Genomic DNA, 22447 nt, shown 5'->3' with positions numbered 1-22447 from the left:
ATGATCTTCAGGCATAGTTCAATTGACACAGGCCAGGTCTATCCAGAAAAATCTAAAGGAACCCCAAAGCACAAAGCAAAAGCATTGCATTGGATAAGCCTAATTACCATTCGCACATAAACACTTGCATACCTTCAGCAAGCGTGTCAGCTTGCTGTCTCGGTAATTGACATACTTATTCCCTCCCTTCTCACTCAGTGCATTGATGCAATTTCCAAGCGCCAACAGTGAACGGTTGATATGTGCTCCTTCCTTCATTCGCTTTCCACGGTTCTGTGTCTGAGAAATTTTAAAAAATATAATGACCTAGTTAGCAGTGGAACAAAGCTAGTGACGATATATTCAGGGTCCTCCAAAGGCCATACAAAACACTTATTTCCTCAGTGGTATATGCAAATATGTATTCATTAGTTAAGCTGCTAATTAATTATAGTAGTTTTTAAATGTCATTGCCAATGCTTCCAGTGAGAAATCTCTCAGTTACATAGCCTCGTCCACAGAGGAATCTCTCAGTTACATCCCCTCGTCCACAGAGGAATCTCTCAGTTACGTCCCCTCATCCACAGAAGAATCTCTCAGTTACATAGCCTCGTCCACAGAGGAATCTCTCAGTTACATCCCCTCATCCACAGAGGAATCTCTCAGTTACATCCCCTCATCCACAGAAGAATCTCTCAGTTACATCTCCTCGACCACAGAGGAATCTCTCAGTTACATCCCCTCGACCACAGAGGAATCTCTCAGTTACATCCCCTCGACCACGGAGGAATCTGCCATGTTCATATCCATAATTGCAGTGTGGAAGGAATTGAAAATCTCTTTTGGCCAACTCTCTCATACCTCCAGCGAGTCCCTCAGATCAAGTCCTCGCACTAAACCTTCCTCTCCCCTGCCTGCATTTACCTTGTTTTGTTGACCTCCTATGAAGGAGGAGAAGGCGGCAGGTATTTGCAGCAGATCTGACGTAAACCTAGACTTATTTCAGGAGGTAGAAACATATAACATCCTTTCTCTTCCTGCCACGTCACTACTGGGCATCAAACAGTGTTTATTATTAATAAATGCATCGTTAATGATTTCACTTTCAAAGAGAAGACCATGCCCATCAGGAAGATGTAAATGTGTCACTCTCCATTCAGCTGTTTTATAGAATAATGAAAAAGTGTGCAAAATAATTTGAAGTGGCAAATCCCATTTGGGTTCAGCAACCATTTACAACTCAAACATTAATGGGTGCTTGGAAATTATCAGATCGAATTAACAATTTTAAGTGCCATCGGCTTTAAACATTTCAACACAAGTTATTTGAGTGAGGCAGAGATTGTTTTTATAAAGAAAGTTACAATTGATAAACAACTTAACATTATTAAGGAACCAAAATTATTTGTTCCTAGTAATTTTCAAATATGGGGAAATGCCAGCGGTTTCATAGCTAACTGGTTTTCCTTCCCCAAGAATGTCGGGAAAATTTGGGATTCTGATGTGAAGGTCCTAAACTTGTTGGCTGTTATTTGCTCAGACATTTTGGACTGCACCTCTTCAAAAGGTGCAGCAGGCAGAATAGGATGGAGCCATGAATCTGGGCTGTGATACCTGACCAAGCAAATACAGGCATTTCAAAGGAGCGGAATGGCTATGAGGAATAAAAGTGTTTAATCCCGATACAGTAAGACGCCTGGTATCCTGAACTCAAACAACCAGCATAAATGAAAAAATTAAAATAAATAAGAATAAAATCACAGGTAAAATATGTATGTTTAAAATTGTAAAAGTTAATGTTCTCTGAAGTAACACTTGAAGCTTGGGTGAAGATGGAAGCAAATATTTAGCAGCTGTTTGAATAAAGTTGCGTGAAACAGCGTCTCCCAGGAAGAAGAGCTGGTTGATGCTGACACCTTTGTTCCTTCCGAGCTTGAAATAGCAATTGATCTGACAGAATTGTGCAAAGTGAGGCCCTGGCAGGGACCGGGACAGCTGCAAATCTGGAAAAGGCTGCTTGGGTCTCTGACCCTGTCTCTGAGGCCGACGTCAGAACATCATTCAAGAGGGTGAAACCTCGCAAGGAGTCAGGCCCTGTCGGCGTACCAGGCAGGGAACTGAAAATCTGTGCTAACCAACTAGCCAGAGTGTTCATGACATTTTCAACCTCTCATTGCTGCAGTTTGAGGTTCCCACCTGCTTCAAAAGACCCTCAAGCATCCCAGTGCCCAAGAAGAGGAGTGTTATCTGCCTCAATGGCTATTGCCCAGTAGCACTAACATCTACTGTGATGAAATGCTCGGTCAGGCTGGTCATGGCCAGAATTAAGCACAAGTCTGGACCCACTGCAATTCCCCTATTGTCACAGTCACTCTAGATTAGACGCAATATCAATGGCTCTCCACTCAGTCTGGGTCACTTTGAAAACTGCAATTCATACATACAGCTGCTCTTCAATGACTACAGCTCTGCCTTTAACACCAGCATTCCCTCAGTGCTGGTCAAGACGCTCCAAACCCTGGGCCTCTGCAGCCCCCTCTGCAACTAGATCCTTAACTTGCTCATCGGAAGACCAGTCACTATGAATTGGAAACAACATCTCTTCCTCACTGATGATCAAACCAGGTGTATATCAAGGATGTGTGTTTAGCTCCCTGCTCTACTCACTGTACACTCATGACTGTGCAGGAGGCATAATTCCAATACATTCTACAAATTTGATGGTGACACCATGGTTGACGGTGGAATCACAGATGGCATTAAAGAGGTGTCACAAAGAAGGTGTTTGAGGAAATTTAGTACATCACCGAAGGCTCTCGAAAACTTCTGCAGGTGGATCGTGGAGAACATTCTGGCTGGTTGCATCACTGTCTGGTACGGAGGTGCTAATGCTCAGGAAAAGAAAAAAACTCCAGAGGGTTGTTAACTTGGCCTGCGACATCACAGGCACCAGACCACTCCATCGAGAACATCTACAAGACATGGTGTCTTAGGAAAGCAGCCTCTATCCTTAAGGACCCCCACCACCCAGGCCATGCTCTCTTCACTCTGCTACCATGGGAAAAAGGCACAGGAGCCTAAAGAGAAGCACTCAATGGCACAAGGGCAGCTTCTTCTCCTCCGCCATCAGATTCCTGAATAATCAATGAACCAAAGACACTGCCTTACTTTGACTTCTCGTGCACTGTTTTTAGTTATTGTTGTCAGGTGGTCGATGAGGCTGCTGGAAAGCAACACATTTTGTCACTTGTTCATGACAAACAAGTTCTGATTCTGGCTCTGTCAGTCTTGCCCTATAGAATACTAGTTGCAAAAAGGAAAGCAATAAAATTTAAAAAATTAAAGTTCATGAATCTGATACATTAATTACGTTGCATTCTCACTTCTGATTTCCAGAAATACTCAGAGAACTGAATATTAAAATTAATCTATATTCTTTTTTGTAAACACTAGATGGCACATTGAAACCAAAGAAAGCATGCCTGCAACTTGTATTTTTTTCTGATGAGCAATAACATTTACGGTAGTTAGGAGCTCAGTTGTAAAGCTCACTCCCTGCACCATGTACCAGCATTATGTTAAAACTGAAGTAGATACGATTGCTTCATATCTTTCGGTCATCTTCTTTTCTTTCCATTTATTGGGAAAGCATTTTTTGTACCTTGCCTTTAGTTCTTTGATAAGGGTTAGGGTTAGGTTGATTCCTAATCCTTTTCTTGCCCTGTTTGGGACGAGCAAGCCAACTGACTTGAATTTGTCTTGGCTACAATCCCCTTCAGGTTGGCTTTGCTCTCATTGCTAGAAGAGCTGTATTAGTGAGATGGAAAGATGCTGCCCCTCCTACTCATACCCAGTGGCTGTCCGATGTGATGACATGCCCAACTTTGGAAAACAAAATCAGATGTTCTATTACTGAAATGAATTTGAACTTTGTAAGTTTATGGGGTGATTTTCTTAATTATTTTCATCATTTATAAGATTATTTTGATCCCAATTTATGGTTCAGTTGTTTTCCCTCTTACAATAGGGAGTTATTAATTATTAGCATAATTTTTACATTATGTCTTTTTTTCTTTTTTGTCTTTCAATTTATCATGGATTATATGTAATAGTAGATTTACTTTGTTGTTACTTATTATTAACTATGTATAATTTACTAATAAAACCATAAAAATATTGAAAAAAAAGAAAAATTTCCTAAAACAGGAAGGGAGATGAGTCAGTTGCCATGGGTTTCAGTAAAAACGCAACTCAGCAGATCAAACAGTATCCTTTACAAAGCAAAGTTAAAGATACATAACCAATGTTTCGTTAGAATTTTAGTTGAGTTGTTTTTCAGTTCTTAGTTTTTCACTAGTTTCAATTAGATAGTTTTATAGTAACAGATCGTGTTCTATGGCGAGCTCTCCACTGGCCACCGTGACAGAGGTGCACCAAAGAAGAGGTACAAGGACTGCCTAAAGAACTCTCTTGGTGCCTGCCACATTGACCATCGCCAGTGGGCTGATATCGCCTCCAACCGTGCATCTTGGCGCCTCACAGTTCGGCGGGCAGCAACCTCCTTGGAAGAAGACCGCAGAGCCCACCTCACTGACAGAAGGCAAAGGAGGAAAAACCCAACACCCAACCCCAACCCACCAATTTTCCCCTGCAACCGCGTCTGCCTGTCCCGCATCGGACTTGTCAGCCACAATCGAGCCTGCAGCTGACGTGGACCTTTACCCCCTCCATAAATCTTCGTCCGCGAAGCCAAGCCAAAGAAGAATAGATTGTATTTAGCAGGTAGAAAGGCATTACCAGATTAAAGTTAACCATCTTTAAAATCCTTCATCAGTACAACCATAAACTAAAGAAAAATATCGAAGCACATTCAAGTTTTCTTTAAACATTTCAACATCATTTAACCTTCACAGATATCTGTTCTGTTCTGTTTAAGTCTAATTCTCCAATGATTTCTGACAGGAACAATCAAAGGCCAAGGGAGCCTTTATACTATTTTTGTACTAAAACAAAGATGAAAGCAAGTCCAAAGATAGAAGAGTGCAGTGATGGAGCTCTTAGAACTGTTGCCTCATCACCAGTGACCCAGATTCAATCCTGACCTTAGGTGCAGAATGTATACATTTTCCCCATGATCACACGTTTCTTTCCGCATCCCAAAGATGTGCTGGTTGGCAGGTTGTAAATTGCCCCAAGTATGTAGGTGAGTGGCAGAGTTTGGGGGAAATTGACAAGAATGAGATCAACTGGGTTCACCAGATGGTCAGAACGCTAAGGAAATTTTTCCATACTGTATGTGTCTGTTTATAATGTGATGCCCAATAGCATGTCTAGTTACGATCGTTCCTGTCTCAATGGATGGATGTCAATACTGGCTTTACTCAGAGGCATGGGTCCATGAAGATCACTCCAAAAATTTCTCCCAGAAGAATGTCAGATTCATACTTTGTAAAAACATTTCAATTTGATCCATTCACCTCTGTATAGATCTACAAACTCAGAGCAACAAGCTTGTAAGAGAGTCACATTCATCAGAATTTTAAGGTGACATACCTGTGATGCTCTCTCAGATCCCGCAAGATCAATCATGAACAGACGTCCAATTCGTACCTCTTGCAAAATGTTCTTGATGCGACTCTTCTGTCTGACAGTGACCTGGAGGACAGCGTGAGACCGGGAGGAGGTTTTGTTGGCTGCTGTGGGTTCTTGAGTTCGCTGCTTGTTTCCTTTCATTAATAGTTGCATTATCTGCCAGAAAGAAAGGTCAAGTATGTCAGGATTTATTTCTTGCGGTTGTTAATCCCAAAAACTAGCCACACACTCTGAGCTCAGAAGTTCCTCCTGAATTCCCTATTAGACTTTCTCGTTGCCATCTTATATTTACAGGCTCAAGATCTAAACTCCCGGAGGAGGAAACATATTCTGCATATCTACCTTATCATAGTATTTCATGCTCTGAAATGAATTAAATGATTTGGAGATAATTATGAGATGATTTTTGTTTTACTTGATAGGAAAAAAAATTATGCAAAATATCTGTTTAATCCATTGCTCCTCTCAGTTTTCCTTTTTCTCAGAGATGAGCCATATCCCACCCAACTTTTTTTTTTAGTTAGTTACAACTTTTCAATTCTGGTATCATCCTTTTGTGAAACGTAGGGGAGGAGAGAGATTTAAGGATTCAGGTATAAAAATAAATATGAATGGGGATATAAAAATTTAAAAAAACAAAATGGAATGTTATCCTTCTCTGAACACAAAAGTGTTAAGATTTTTTTTTACTCTCTTAACTGTGCTTGAACACTTCAGTCAAATTTTCAACCTTGGGAAAGACAGAGAAAACCAGAAAACTACTGATACAGGAAATCTAAATAAAAGCAGCAAGTGCTGGAAATACTCAAGTCATCCTTATTTGTTGTTCATACCATGCTCGCACGGTAAAGACGAGATAGCGTTTCTCCAGGACCATGTAGCATTTTTACATAAATATATATTAGAAGTTCAATGTATTTAAAACTTATACATTAACATTCCATGGTACCCAATTCCCAAATGTTCTTGGAGTTCAAGAGACTGATGGCTTCGTGACAAAGCTCTTGCCCAATCTGGACATATGGGCCCAAGTGCTACGGTACCTCCTACCAGATGCCAGAAGGGAGAACAGATTATGAGGGGTTCACAATGTCTATTGCCTTTCACCTGCATCGAGTGTTCTAAATGTACTTCAGGGTAGGTGGAGAGCCCCCAATGATCTTTTCCGCTGATTTCACTACCATCTGCAGTCCCAGCAGGCCAGGCAATATCTCTAGCCCTTTTTATAACAGAAGCTGGAAAACTGTCATTGAGTAAAATTAATCTTTCCAGAGCACATTCAGATTTAACACTTTGTTTAAAGAATGAAACTTCAACTCTGAAATCCATGAACGTGAATTTAACCCTTGCGCAAATGCTCCCTGCTTCAATGTATTGGATCAACTGCAGGATGTGACAATTAAGCTAATCCTTTTACTTTCTTCATCTACTTCATCGTGGCAACCTCCTGGAAACCAATTCAAAACAAAGGTTTTGGTTATAACTGCAGATAACCTCATTCATCTTTTTAATTAATTCTTTAGGAATCATCGGGTAATATGGAAGCAGGTGGGAGGCAACATTTGGGGATTGTTTTTTTAAAACTAGATGTTGCTAGGGAGGTAAAGCACATTGGAATTGTACTTCATTTTTCAGGAGTTGATTAGTGGCATCCCACGAGAATTTCTATTTCTCAATAAGATAAAGGAATTAATTTTGATAAATCACAGTTTGTGATGATGCAAATTAGTTGCCACAGTAACCATCGTATACAGGAAAAGAACATTGCGAACAGATATTAATAGATTATTAAGTAGACTAAACAACAGATGAAGTACAAAATGGGGAGTTTGAAATTCTCCAATGAATCAAATATTTTAAAAATGGTGAAAATATAGGGGTGGAGGGAGATTCAGGGATAAAAAAATTATGAATTTTAGGTACAAGGATAAAAAAGCAAAATAGAATGTTATCCTTCTTAGAATACAAAAGTGTTAGATTTTTTTTAACTCTTTTACACTTCAGTCAAATTTTCAACCAAACCTTGAGAAAGGCATTGAAAATCAGAAAACTGCAGGTACAGGAAATCTAAAATTAAAAGCAGCAAGTGCTGGAAATTCTCGGCAAGTCAGCTGACATCGATGGAGAAACTGTTAGTGTTTCACGCCAATGGGCTCTATTGATGTCAATTATACAAATTAAAAAAAACTTGAGGCCCCCAACACTAATCTCTGTAGCAGAATCTTACCAATTACAAAAAAGATCCTTTCTGTTTACCTTCCATTTCCTGTTGGCCTGCTAGTTTTTTAACCGCACCAACATGTCAGCTCCTTCATCACGAACTTTTATTTTCCACAGTAACTTTTGACACACCACTTTATTAAATATGTTTTTTTTTAAAATCTGACCAGTTCCACTTTATCTGTGATGCACCATCAATAACTCCAAAAGACTAGAAGTTATGTAAAACTGATACGCAATTATTACCAATAGAATGGAGGAACGTCCATGCTCGTCAACTGTCCTGAACTAAGAAGGAAGCTGTGGGACATTCATTTTTATTCAGGAGTGTAATTCTCAGCTATTTATGGGATGATACCTTTATATTCCATAAGGAAAATGATGCAAAATGCCTGCTTTATTCATCTGTTATCATCTTGTTTTCCATTATTAATATGGAAGGACCAATGTTTAGAATTTCTAATCTATTAATTCTGCCACTGTCAGTGGTAGGATCTGTAACAACAACAGAATAGAATACAGAAGAAGGATAGAAGGATTTGTGGCTTGGCGCCAGACACTGACCTCTCCCCCAATGTTAGAAAGATCCAAGAGCTATTACAGACTTAAGGAAGAGTAGTGGAATTCACTCAGACAGTGTTAATTTCTGAGGCATAAATATCTCCGGTGACTTGCCTTGGTGAACCTACTTTGATTCAATGGCCCAGAAAGTGGACCAGCACCTCTGCATCCTTATATATCTGAGAAAATTTGGTATTGCATCTACACCCCTTAACAACTTCTATGGATGCACTATTAATTGTTCCACCCAAGACCCCAAGATACTGCAGAAGGTTGTGAAAGTGGGTTAGTCCATCATGCACACTCCATTCCCCTTCATCGACTCCCATCTATAACACCCTCTGGCTTGGAAACGCAGCCAATGTGTTAAAAGACCCTATTCTCACTCTCTTCTTCCTCTTGTCAGGAAGATCACAGGTATGAGATCATGCACTCTAGATTCAAGAATTCTTTCCTGTCATTATCAAACTCCTGAATCGACCCCACAATAATATTATGTTGCCTTTGTTTCGTAGCAATTGATCTCTCTCTGTAACTCTGTATCTTAATACCTCTCCTGTGTCTTACTTATACCATATATGAGATGTCTCTGGTCTGCTTGGAAAACAACCTCTACCACTGTACTTTTGATACATGTGACATAGAACAGACCACAGAACATTACAGACCCTTTGGCCCTTGATGTTGTGCCAACCTATATCTTCCTACCAAAAGAAAATACTAAACCCTTCCAACCTTGTAATCCTCCATTTTTCTTCCATCCATGTGCCTGTCTCAGGGTCTCTTAAATCTCCCAATGTTTCAGCCTCCACCACCACCCCAGGCAAGGCATTCCAGGACCCACAACTGTCTGTGTAAAAAAAAACTTACCCTTGATGTCTCACCTAAACTTTCCTCTCTTCACTTTGTAGATATATCCCCTGGGAAAATGGCGTTAGTTGTCCACCTTATCGATGCTTCTCAGAATCTTGTAGACCTCTATTAAGTCACCTCTCATCCTTCTTTTCTCCAAAGAAAAAGGTCCCAGCTCTGCTAACCTTGCCTCATAAGACTAGTCCAATCCAGGCAACATCCCAGAAAATAAACTTATTTTTCTTCAATGACTTGCTGAGTAGGTCTATAAAATTCTGTTTATATTTTAGACTTGGCTCAGTGAGGTAATTAATTATTCAGTCCACCATTATCATTGTTCTTCATAGATCCAAGAACCTGAGGTTGACATTGGACTTGGACTTGTCTCTTTGTGAAGGCCTCACACCAGACCATGGGTGTCAAGACTGGCATTTGTGAGGGTGCTGATGGTGAGCAGGGCTCCCAAAAGGCTTTGAGCGCTGATTGCTTCCAAATCGTATCAGGGTTTAGAACCTGTGGTGGAAGAGGGTGATGTGGATGCCTGGAGGTCAGGTTCACTGCTGGAACAGATGGGAGATCGTTCTGCTATGGAGGCTACGGGAGCACACGAGGCAGTGGAGTTGGAGAAGGGGACAGGACCCATGGTTTCTCGATGTCTCTGAAGGGACTTTCTATCGCTTCTCTTTCTCTTCTTGATAGTGGTTCTGAACTAGTGGTGACCCTCTATGGGCCTTTACAGGGAAAACAAAAGGAAACATAGTTTGGGTATTTATGGCCAGGACAAGAATGGAACATGAAAATAGGTTTCCTCCCAGAACCCAGAAAAATGTGACTTGATTAATTAGCTACTGCAACTAATCCCTTGGTATTCATATTGGCAAAATAAAGAATCAAGGGGGGGTTTGATGGGAGCAGTGATAGGTTGTGGGGGTACAGAAATAAAGGAGGACAGGAAATGGGTTATTGTCCTAAGAGCTGGCATGAATATGGTGGACTTCCTTCTACATTATTTAAAGATTAAGTGTCAAATTAATTCTTAAAAAAAGGAATAAATTATACTTGGGGAATGAATGATATCCTAAGAGTCGGCTAATTTTCTCTATTCCTTCTAAATCATGCTTCAGAAAATGACAGCAAGTAGTTGTCTTTACAGTTAAGAACTATAATTACAAGTTTCTGCATGACAACAGGTGCTTAAATCAAAGTAATTGAAGTGATTTTGATGTACATCTGCTGGAAAGTTGATCATAAACATTTTGATTTTTTTTCCCCCATTAAATCATTGGGGGGGGTGGGAGTGGGGGAAGCATATTTGTTGTTGTTTTCTTAAATATTTGAGCATTCAGGTGATGTATTCATGTAAAATAATTGCATGTTACAGGCAAGGAGAGTACACAATTATCCAATGCTGTCAGATTATTCTCGTCATGAATAACCGGATAGAAAATGATATAATTAATGGTGTCAATTTCAGCAGGTTTGAGAATCTGTACAAGTCGTGAGTGAGGCCATACGTGCAGTACTCTGGACAGTTCTGGTCACCCACTTTAAGAAGGATGTCATCAAGCTGAAAAGGATGCAGAGAGATTCATCAAGATGGTGTCTATCTGGAGAGCTTTGGTTATAGGAAGTGACTGGATAGCTGAGTCTTTATTCCCTTGAGCACTCGAAGCTGAGGTGTCACCTTTTAAAGGGATATAAAATTGTGCTAAATGTCTATCTGGAGAGCTTTGGTTATAGGAAGTGACTGGATAGCTGAGTCTTTATTCCCTTGAGCACTCGAAGCTGAGGTGTCACCTTTTAAAGGGATATAAAATCGTGCTAAATGTTTGCGTTCGATCTCATTGGGTAGTATAACATTGCACCGCACCACTGATGATCCTTTAAAAATACATCACGACCAAAATAAAATGACAATGAAATGACCTTTTAAAAAGATATTCATTATTTTATCTCCTCATGATAGATTCTCAACTAGTTTATAATGGCAATTGTTGCTTTGTTATTTCAGCTTTGATACATTTTCTTTCCAACTAATAATTGCCTTTGATGTTGGATACAGGACTGCCAAGTTGGACAAACCACAGAAAGAGAAATAGGGTTAGCTGGTGACATCATCTACCCCATATCACAGCTGTCTTGATTATTCTCCATCCTATTTTTCCTCCTGAAGGGAATCTATTCTGTTCTCCATCCCTGTCACGTTGTTCCGATGATAAAACTTTCTGGACAGCTGTCTCTGAATGTTTTCTTTCTTTCTGATCCAGGGCTTTCCCTCTGTCGTTGTCAACAAAGCCTTTGGCAACATCTCGTCCATTCCCGGGTCCTCTGCTCTTGGCTACTCTTCTCTGGAATGGAACAACTTCCACACCCCCAGCCCTCACATTCAGCAGTCCACCTTCAAAGAGATTTCACCTCCAGACATATCTACCCCATTCCTCGTCCACTTTTCCTTTCTCACCAACCACCCAATGTCCCACAGCACTTTCCCTTGCAACTGCAGGTGAGGCAACATTTGTCCTTTCACCTCCTCCCTTCCAGAGACTCAGTCTTTCCAGATAAAGCAGTGATTCTATTGCATTTCGTCTAATCTAGTTAGGGTGCTGCACTGAGTGTTCACCATCTGGTCTCCTCTACAAAGGAGAAACCAGATACAGATTGGGTGCTCGCTTTGCAGGGTCACAGATGTAACCCTGATCTTCCTGCTGCCTGCCATCCCACTCAACCTCTGAGTGATTAGACTGTGGCCTCCTGAAATGTCATCGCAAGGACCTTTCGTCTGAGCACACTGCACTCTTCTGGATTAAATTCTACAACTTCAGGTTATTTGACTTCTCTGTTTGTGATATTAACTCGTTTTATTTCCTTTCTTTATCTGGGTACCTCTTCCTACTTTGCATTTGCAAAATCCTTATTTCTTATCAGTGTTCCTTTGCCCATGTTCTCATTCTTTAACTGTTCCAATTCACTCACCTGATAACCACGTTTAAAGTTCATCCCCATGGTCACCCCGACTTTATCCCATCAAAGACATCCCACTTCCTCCACTTTCCCCACAGCTTGGTGAGTTTCTTTGTCTCTTTTCCCTTTCTTTGTCTCTTACAAAGGGTCTTCAAGCCAAAACACTAAATCTGTTTTTCTTCATTGATGCAGCAGATTTATGGGTATGTTCAACACTTTCTTTTCAAAAGTGTCACCCCACATATTTCCATTTCCTTCCCTCTCTGCCTTCCTTAGGGATCGCTCCTTCCATGACTCCCTGGTCCTCTCATCCCTTTCCACCAATCACTCCCTTGGCACCTTCCACAGAAAGTGCCACACTTCCCCACACTTCCTCCCTCACCACCTTTGGGGTCCTAAACAGTCCTTCCAAGTGAAGCAATACTTTACTTGTGTATCCGCGGGAGTCATCTACTGCACCGTTGTGGTCTTCTCAACATTGGAGAGACTGAGCATCTTCAACTCTGTCCACATCAATGACGGGCATCTCATCCCTGTCAACCATTTCAATTGCCCAACCATTTCAATTCTGCGCTCCACTCCCGCACCGACATGTCGGTCCATGGCCTCATGTCCTGCCAAACCAAGGCCACCCATAAAATGGAGGGGAAACACCTAAGATTCTGTCTGGGCATTCTCATTGATTCTCTGGTTTCTGCTGGACCATTCGCCATTCTTTTTCTCTTTCCCATCCCTCTGTTTCTTTTGCTCCAGCTCTCCACCCCTTCCCTCTCCATTCACAGAGCCATCCCTCCTCCCCCTGTTCACTGTTGTGTCCTCCCCGCCTCATCCACCGATTATCTCTTGCCCATGCACCTGTACTCCTCCCTTTCCCTCCCTCCACATCATTTTATTCAGGCGCTTCCCTACATTTTGCTCATACCTTGATGAAGGGCTCTGGCCCAAGATGTTGGTTATGGACCTTTATAAAGTCTGCTGTTTGACCTGTTGAGTTTCTCCAGCAATGTGCTTTTACTTTAATCATTGTGCCTGCAGACTTCAAAGTTCTACTCTACCATTCAATTATTATAGTCAAATATTTTATATTCTCAGAAGTCTCTGGATTGCTCTGCAGCTACTCTTATTTATTTTCTCTCTTTAATGGCCTTATTTTCATTTTCACTTCCCCTACCAACTTATTATATTCATCCTGAACCTTATTTACCTTCCCTTTTTTTTCCTCATCTTCTTTGTCTCTAAAGTCACATGGGACCAAGGCAAGAAAGTCAAAGTACGCATTTGTACTTTACCTCTTTGGCATTTATGGTTGACACTTCAGTGATTCCTGCAATTTGGATCCCTCCCTTTGAGTCTTCTCGTAGATCTAAGAAGCCAGACAACGGATTAAGTAAATCCCGGATCATCTCATTATAAATCTGGAAAGGAAAAGAAATCCAGTAAGAATAGTAGGAAGTTTAAGTTCATCAATCTTGACTGAAAGAAAACAAGGGGGACAAAATGAGCAAAACTTTACCCTCTCTTTACATTTTCATGTGCTCTGAAGAGTCTGGAAGATCATTTGAAGGTATGGGTGGAGAAATGGCAGATGGTGTTTAATCTGGACAGGGTACTGAACTTTAAGAACAGCCATGATCTCGTTGAATGGCGGAGCAGGCTCGAAGGGTCGAATGACCTACTCCTGCTCCTATCTTCTATGTTTCTATGAGATGATGCACTTTGGGAGATCAAATGCAAGAGGGAAGCATCCAGTATACAGAAGGACCCTGAGGAGCATTAATGCACAGAGGGATCTTGGGTGTAAAAAATAATTCCCTGAAAGTGGCAACAAAAGTAGATTGGGTGGTCAAAAAAGGTTGGGGCACGGTTGCCTTCATCGGTCAGGGCACTCAAATATAAACGTCGGAAGGTCATGTTACAGCTGCATTAAATGTTAGAAGGACCTCATCTGGATACTGTGTACAGTATTAGTTGCTGCATTACAGGAAGGTGTGGAGAAGGTTCACCCAGATGTTACCTGGAGATGAGATTATTACCAAACGTTGGACAAACTTGTCTGCCTGATTTTCGCCATTCCTGACGAAGAGCTCAGGCTCAAAATGTTGTTTTACTTCCTATAGATGCTGCAGGACCCACGGAGATTCTCCGGCACCCTTTTATGTACCAGACAAACTTGGATTGTTTTCCCAGGAATATTGGAGGTTGACAGAAATCTATAAAATTATCAGAAGCATTAGACAGGGTGGATAGTCAAAAGTCTTCCAGGGCAGTAATGCCAAATATCAGAGAGTATAGCTTTAAGGTGAGAAGGGGATAGTTTAAAGGGATTGTGTCAGGTAAATTTTTTTTTTAAAAACAGAGAGTGGTGGGTATCGGGAATATGCAGGCAGACATTGGGGCATGGAATGGTGTAAGCAGATCTGAGGCATTTAGACAGGCACGAGAAGGCAGGGGATGGAAGGATATAGACCATGAGCAGAAAGATGGAATTAATTTGTACAATACACAAAGGCACTGGAGAAACTCAGCAGGCCCTGCAGCATCTAAAGGATAACCAGCATTTTTGGCCTGAGCCCTTTGTCAAGGTCTGAGCATAAAGGATGCATGTGCCTGAATTAAAAAGGTGGGTGAGGAGCGGAGGGAGGTCAAATGCAGGTTACTTTCCACTTCCTGTAAATGCTGTGTGCCCTGCTGAGTTTCTCCAGCACATTGACATATTGCACTCCAATCACAGCACGTTTCCCGCCTAACTCCATTCAGAGGATTAGTTTAAATTTTGACAACATGGTCAGCTCAGACATGATGGGTCGCAGGCTTGTTCCTGTGCTTTACTGTTCTCTGGCAAATGTTATTCCTCAAAGCCACCAGGTGTTTTGCAGACCAATTGAAACAACTCTGCTAAAGCAAACACAACAAGGGTTTGAGCGATGGAAGCACTCTGGGGACCTTACTGCTTCATTTGTATGCGTGCATAGGTCCTGGATTTCTAAGAATCTTTCACATGGGCAGTCGCTAGGGCACTGAACACATAAAACAGATCAATGTACTTCCTCTGATTAGAGAGCAGCTTAAAGGATCACTAGAAATGCAAATAGACACAGAGGCCCAAATAAATCATGTTACTTGTTAAAATGAATGAGCCTGAGCTTTTGGGCTTTAGTGCCAGAAGAAAAGGAAAAAATGACAATGATGCATGTGACCGACAAAGTGAATTACATGACTGAAGCATCGACATAAACGTTAGTTTGTAGCCTTGTGCATTGGAGAAGTGCCTGCATTACCATGAAAGTGAGCCCTTTCCTGCAGACAGAATAACTGACAGATCTGGATGGTGTGAACAAAATGATCAACTCAATTAATCTGCATTTTGTCATAGTAATAATTCAGTAAAACTATCAGGGGTGGGCGGGGGGGGGGGAGGGGGGGGTTAACTGCATTTCCAGAAGAGAATTGTTTTTTTTAAACTAAAAGTATTACTTCAAGTATCAGGAGAAGAGCTGGTTTGTTGACCTAACAAAGTACTTTGTTAATCAAAAGGACTTGGAGAAAGAGAGAGTTTCTCTTTCACTGTACCTATTGTCAGATGGACAGACCTGAAAGATTGAGGAATTGACCGTTGTGGGAAACAAGCAGAAAAGAGGAGTTCAGTTTCCACAGATCAACCATGTTTGTATTGAAGGTGAGACAAGATTGAGGAGTCCATTGCCTGCCCTTGCTCCTGCTCTTGCTCTTGCATGTTCAGACCTGATCTAGCCCATTCAACTCCAACAATGGCAATATATTTGGAAAGAGAGCAGTTGGTCTCGTGACAAAAGGAGAAACATGTTTCACAAAGCACATTGCTAATATAAAGCCACAAAAACTTATTGAGACGGCTTGTCAGCTTCACCAGATTTTTTAAACCACTGCTCATTTTTTCTTCTACCCATGACAATAACACAAATTATCGATCGCAAAATACTTATTCAATACATCAACAGAATAAACCCTGAATAATAAATGTTATCCTGTGAATTCTATCCTTCTCCCTAATAGGGTGTTTTAAGGGGGAGTTGATGAGACGTGGAACCAACAACACTGCCACATCGATGTTCTAACACCTGGAGGTTAATAAAATGATCACATCTGTTTAATTCATGATGATGAAGTTCAGTTAAAAAACTCAGCCACAATTTACAGGTGAAATGAAATTAATTTGAAATAGGTGAGTTTGAAAGTTAATAATGTTCATTAGTTTCTGAAAGATTTGTATTCCTCAAGCATAAACTCTTAATCCTGACATAAAACTCAGCCATGAAAATTCAGTGAGAATTTTCTCCTTGTGGCTTGAAATCAATTAAAATTAACAACTCGAAAACTGAGAAAACATAGACTTAAGAGCCTGATAAAAACCTGATATCTTCTTTGGCCTGGCCTCAAAGGCCATAAATTCATAAAATTACCCTTTTTAAACTCTATAAAAATGTCATTTTTAACAAAGATGGCATGGTACATAGAAAGCAGGATTTCAAAATGTCAGAAAAATTCCCATTAAATTCTGCCGTAACGCAGTTTAGTTTTAAAACCTAGCAGGGATTTTATTACTTGATGTGTGTCTAGGCAGGACAGAGGACTCAGCAATCCATTTTAGCCCAGGCTCTTCATTGTCATATTGTTGCAGGATTCCATCATGAAAAATGCTGCTCTGTGGATGGTCAATGGCCTCGAGGGCAGGTGACCAGATAAGATGGCCACCTGTGAAACGACATAAAGTGTTTCAAAACTCCATTCTGTTGTCTGTAAACAAGCTCACAAGTAGGGTTGCTCTCTCTATTCCAGCCTTGACCAACTCCTGTTCATTGGCCATTATTTAGAACATAAGAAATAGGAGCAGGTGTCGTCCATCTGACCCATCAAGCCTGCTTCACCATGCAATGAGATCATGGCTGAACTGATGATAGGCTCATCGGCACCTATCTGCCTTTCCTCATATCCTTTAATTTCCCTACTATGTAAAAATCTATCCAACCTTGTCTTAAATATATTTACTGAGGTAGGCTCCACTGCTTCAATGGGCAGCGAATTCCACAGATTCATCACCTTCTGGTAAAAGGAGTTCCTCTTCATCTCCATCCTAAATCTACGACTCTGAATATTGAGGGTATGTTCTTTAGATTCTAGTCTTCCCCACCAATGGAAACACCTTGTCATGTCTGAAAGACAGCTTCATAAATGGCCATTGGAATGTAGTTCTGGTGGGAGCAATGCAAGTTTTATTTCATATTGTTTCTGAGTTTGCTGCATTTGTTAAATTTAGTTATTCTATGTGAGAACATCATCTACTGTTTTCTTCGCATTAATTTGGTTGAAAATCTTGCTGATGACAAATTTTGCCTGTTTTGCACTGTTGACTTAACTTTGGGAAATTTGACATTGGAGCAACAATGCCAACAAATATCCAAATGCTAACTAAAAATGGCAGCTTGATGTTCACACCCAATAGTTGATCAACTGTTGAAAAATTATTTTTCATCTTTGGTACAGGCGGCACGGTGAGTGCAGTGGTTAGCGCAACACTACTAAACTGCCAGCGACCTAGGTTCAAATCCAGCGCTGTCTGTGAGGAGTTTGTATGGTCTCCCCATGTCTGCATGGGCTTCCCCTGGGTGCTCCATCTTCCTCCCACCGTTCAAAACATACGGGGGTTGTAGATCAATTAGTTGTAATTGGGTGCATGGACTCATGGGCCAGAAGGGCCTGTTACAATGCTGTATATCTAAATTATATTTAAATATTTAACATTGGTTATTTTTGACATGTTACAGATCTCAATAATTCTCTTCTTTATTCTTTAGATATTGGAAATAGTTAATATAAATGATCTCCACAAGTATTTTATCTGTGAAATACTTTACAGAGCTAATTACTTTTTTCCCCAAAACACTGCTGCATCATTTTAAGCAGTTAGTCACACATTAAAAACGATTCCTCAGTGGGTGACATTGCTAAAAGAACAACTTTTGTCCATGTACCACATTACAAATTCAAAATGTACCAGGGGTGTATGTTAATGGGGTGTAAATTGGGTGGCACGGACTTGTGAGGCTGAATTGGCCCATTACAGTATGTTTAAATTGTTTTAGAAAATTCAAGTTAAATGGCACACAGGCTGTAATTTCACTGATTTACATGGACAAGGAGTCAGCTTTGTAACTCCATACTTTGTCCCATAGATGTCTCTCTCAAACTTCGCTATTTTTTACTGGTTCAGACTTTCTGCATTTAATTTCAATAATTAGGGGCTAATTTTTTAAACTCTTCTCCATTTTTAACTCGTTACCGAGAAAAATCAAAATGCTCCCAAGCACGGTTTTATCCTCTGTGCACAAAGCAACACGAGAGTCATTGCTTTCACGTACTTAGTAAAGGTTGAAAACTCCTGAGCAATCGGGCACCTTATGTTTGTAATGCATCTGTCACTTCCATATAAATGATGTGTTTGTTAGTATTTTCTAGCTTCCTGTTACAAATCCCATTTAATGCTTTACTTCACAATACAGTTGGACTGCTATTATATTGCATCAAATGTATCATGCCACCATGGCAATAATCTCAGACAACAAACTGCAGGAGCAAAGTGGTTTGGTTGGGTGTGAGTGAAACTTTTTATGATACTTAGCAAAATATGGGAAATTATAAAAATCAAAAATATGTCATATTTCTTTTTTTTATCTTTCAGTTTAATTTAAAATCAGACAACCTATCCAATTAGCTTAAGCTACACTGAAAATACCCGTCCAATTAGCTTAAGCTACACTGAAAATACCCGTCCAATTAGCTTAAGCTACACTGAAAACACCCATCCAATTAGCTTAAGCTACACTGAAAAAGAAATGCAACCTGAGTTTCGATAAATGACACTTCATTGTTTGCCTCAATTCTCTATCGGCAACAATTAGCCATTGAATAAATCCATGGGGTCTGTGCTCACATGTATGCAGTCACAAGAGAAAAAAAAAAGTTTCCCAAAAAGAGAATTACACAGTTATCTGGTGCTGGCAATGAACAAGGTTTTAACATGAGCTTCTCAATAATTTTGACATCTACAAGAAAGGCAGTGCATGCAGTGAACTGCAATTATTCTCTGACAGTACTGCATGAGGTCCTTCATGCAATGCTTATGTGTGATCTCTTGCAGAGTTCCATTTGCCTTTGAATCTTCATTGGGCTTGTAACATGTGCTGGTCCAGAAGGGTCTATGAGACCCAAAATATCCTTAGACAGATGCAAATACAGATTCAAATCATGATAGATATGGAGAATTCATTTTTTAAATGGAAATAGAATTAGGTTGGATCACCCAGACCTGTATCCACTGAGTTTAGACATGTGAATGGTTACGTGTTGGAAATATACATAGTCATGAAAGGTACTGATGAGGTGGAAGAAGATAAAATATTTCCTCTCATGGGAGACACTTGAACTATGGAGTCATTGTTTAACCACAATGGGTTTCTGAATTAAGGCAGAGTAGAAGCAATTCTGTTTCTCCCTCGGAGGGTCTGAGTCTTCAAGACCTCCTTCCCCAAAGTGCAGTCGAAGCAGAGCCTTTGAATATCTTTAAGGCAGAGATAGATAGATATTTAATATGTAAATGGTGAAAAGTTACCATGGATAGATGGGCATGCAGAGTTGAGATTACAATCGTCCATTAAATGGCAGGTCAGGCTTGATGGTTTATCCCTGCTTCTAATTCATCTGTTCATACGTTCTAGTTTGTGATTGAAAATCAGGCAGTAATGCACATCAGCCCAATATACATAAAGGAGATATCCTAATGATACCATCTGATAACCAAGACGCCATTATCTGCCTTCAATATCTTCATGTTAATTATTATTATTGCTCCACACTGTCATCAGGTCGCACTCAAGAGAGAGAGAGCTGTTTTGTGAAGAAATATTCCTACATTCTATATCATTTGAAAATTACAAAATCTAATAAAAACCTCAAATACACAAAAAAATGTATCATGATAATGACTGTCAATTATCTCTACTTCTTCTTTCTTTGGCTTGGCTTCGCGGACGAAGATTTATGGAGGGGGTAAAAAAGTCCACGTCAGCTGCAGGCTCGTTTGTGGCTGACCAGTCCGATGCGGGACAGGCAGACACGATTGCAGCGGTTGCAAGGGAAAATTGGTTGGTTGGGGTTGGGTGTTGGGTTTTTCCTCCTTTGCCTTTTGTCAGTGAGGTGGTAGTGCAAAAACATTTGTATATTTTGATCATTTTTTTGGTAAAATGTTTAAAAAAAGTTCAATTTTGGTCAATTTTACACTCTGCACCATAAATGCAACCACACGTGTTCAAATCACAAACAAGTTTCATTTTCTGACAATAGACAATAGACAATAGGAGCTGGAGTAGGCCCTTCGGCCCGTCGAGCCAGCACCGCCATTTTACAGATCATGGCTGATCACTACTATCAGTACCCCTTTCCAGCCTTATCCCCATAACCCTTAACTCCTTTGTCCACTAGAGTCCTATCTAACTCTTTTTTGAACATAATCAGCAAATCCGCCTCTACCACCCTCTGTGGCAGAGCATTCCACAGATTCACACTTCTCTGGGTAAAGAAATGTTTTCTCATCTCCATCCTAAAGGGCCTACCCTGTATTCTTAAACTATGCCCTCTAGTCCTCGTCTCCCCCATCATTGGGAACAAGTAATCCGACTTCACCCTGTCTATCCCCCTGATGATTTTGTATACCTCAATCATGTCCCCCCTCATCCTTCTAAACTCCATCGGATACAAGTCCAGTTTTTCTAGCCTTGCTGCATATGTCAACCCCGCCATCCCTGGAACTAACCTTGTCAATCTGCGCTGCACACCCTCTATAGCTAGTATGTCCTTCCTCAAAATTGGAGACCAGAACTGGACGCAATACTCCAGGTGGGGTCTCACCAGGGCCCTGTACAACTGCAGAAGGGCGTCTCTATTCCTATACTCCAATCCCCTCTTTATGAAAGCCAACATGCCATTTGCCTTCTTCACAGCTTTCTGAACCTGCATGTTAGCCTTCAGTGACCGGTGAACAAGTACACCCAGATCCATTTGCACTTCCCCACTCCCTAGCTTGTCTCCATTTAAATAATACTCAGCTTTCCTATTATTGCCCCCAAAATGGATCAGAGTTGAGCCTCTGAGGAAATGTTAGGATGAGTACATGTTTGGTGCTGGCAGTCCCCATCATTTTACAGAGTGTAGAAGTAAGTCCTCATCTCCAACAATCTAATTTCTCAATTTGGAAAACACATTGGGGGTTACTTCACAACAGGGTGGAGGTTTGCTGATCTGATGCTTTGCTCTCTGCAAGCTGCAGTGGAATAGCTGCTTCCGAATGCTTTTATTATCAGACCTACCTCCAGGTAAGACATGGAGACGGTGCATTCCATATCATCATTTGTTTCTTCAATGCATTTGAACAAATCGTTGAGCGTTCGTACATAAATACCGGGTTCATTATCTGTTCCCAGCATTGTGTATGTTTTCCCCGCACCTAGACAACAAAGATAGATCAGAAAATATGTTCACTGCTTTAAAGGTTAATAAAGGGATATAATTTAAAGAATGTTGGCAATGCTCATCAGAGAACCACCTAAGATTTGATTGCCAAATTACCTTTTTCTCTGTACATTTTTTGATTCTATAGGACTGCCCTGAAACCCCAGTGCTGAAGCATGTCTCATTTCCTTGTGAGACAAGCACTGGAAAGCAGCAGGGCAGGCAGCTTCCCTTGAAAGAGCAAACCAGAGCAGCACGGTTAGTGTGATCTATTACAGCGCCAGTGTCGCAGGTTCGAATCCATCACTGTCTGTGAAGGAGTTTGTACGTTCTTCCTGTGTTTCACCAGGTGCGCTGCTGTTTCCTCACACCCTTCAAAAACATACGGGGTTGTAGGTCCATTGGGGTATTTGGGGCAGCATGGGCTCGTGGGGAAGTTAGTGTTAAAGTGATGGGGACTGCCAGTACCAAACATGCACTCATCTTAATGTTTTGTCAGAGCATCTCGGATGGGCCCGTTACCCTAAACTAAATTAGAGTTCACATTTTAAATTGAAAGTTCTATCAACTCTGTTGCTCTAAAGATGCTGTCCAACTACTGCTGAGTATTTAAAGTATTTTCTGCTTTTACCCCTGAGTTCCAGTGACTGAGTATTTTGCTTTAGGATTATTAATGTACCTTTGTTGGTTTAATTCCAGCAACGGCACTCAGTGGCATGTATGGAGCTCATGTCCTTGCTTT

At 40.8% G+C, this 22447-nt stretch overlaps 1 protein-coding gene across 3 annotated transcripts in view; it reads right to left on the bottom strand.

The window, feature by feature from the left end:
* kif19 (kinesin family member 19) overlaps window positions 1-22447 on the bottom strand; it is a 116962-nt gene that overhangs the window by 26247 nt on the left and 68268 nt on the right. For all 3 annotated transcript variants that reach the window (XM_069930179.1, XM_069930180.1, XM_069930181.1), the window contains exons 5-8: window positions 21564-21700; window positions 13455-13580; window positions 5533-5727; window positions 133-279 (exon numbers count right to left, since the gene is read on the bottom strand). In XM_069930179.1, the coding sequence (XP_069786280.1) occupies window positions 133-279; window positions 5533-5727; window positions 13455-13580; window positions 21564-21700 (605 nt within the window). The remainder of the gene's footprint in view (window positions 1-132; window positions 280-5532; window positions 5728-13454; window positions 13581-21563; window positions 21701-22447) is intronic.

The sequence above is a fragment of the Narcine bancroftii genome, chromosome 3 (assembly GCF_036971445.1).
Source record: "Narcine bancroftii isolate sNarBan1 chromosome 3, sNarBan1.hap1, whole genome shotgun sequence".
In the NCBI taxonomy this organism is placed as follows: domain Eukaryota; kingdom Metazoa; phylum Chordata; class Chondrichthyes; order Torpediniformes; family Narcinidae; genus Narcine; species Narcine bancroftii.
This window is presented reverse-complemented; position numbering and strand designations above follow the sequence as displayed.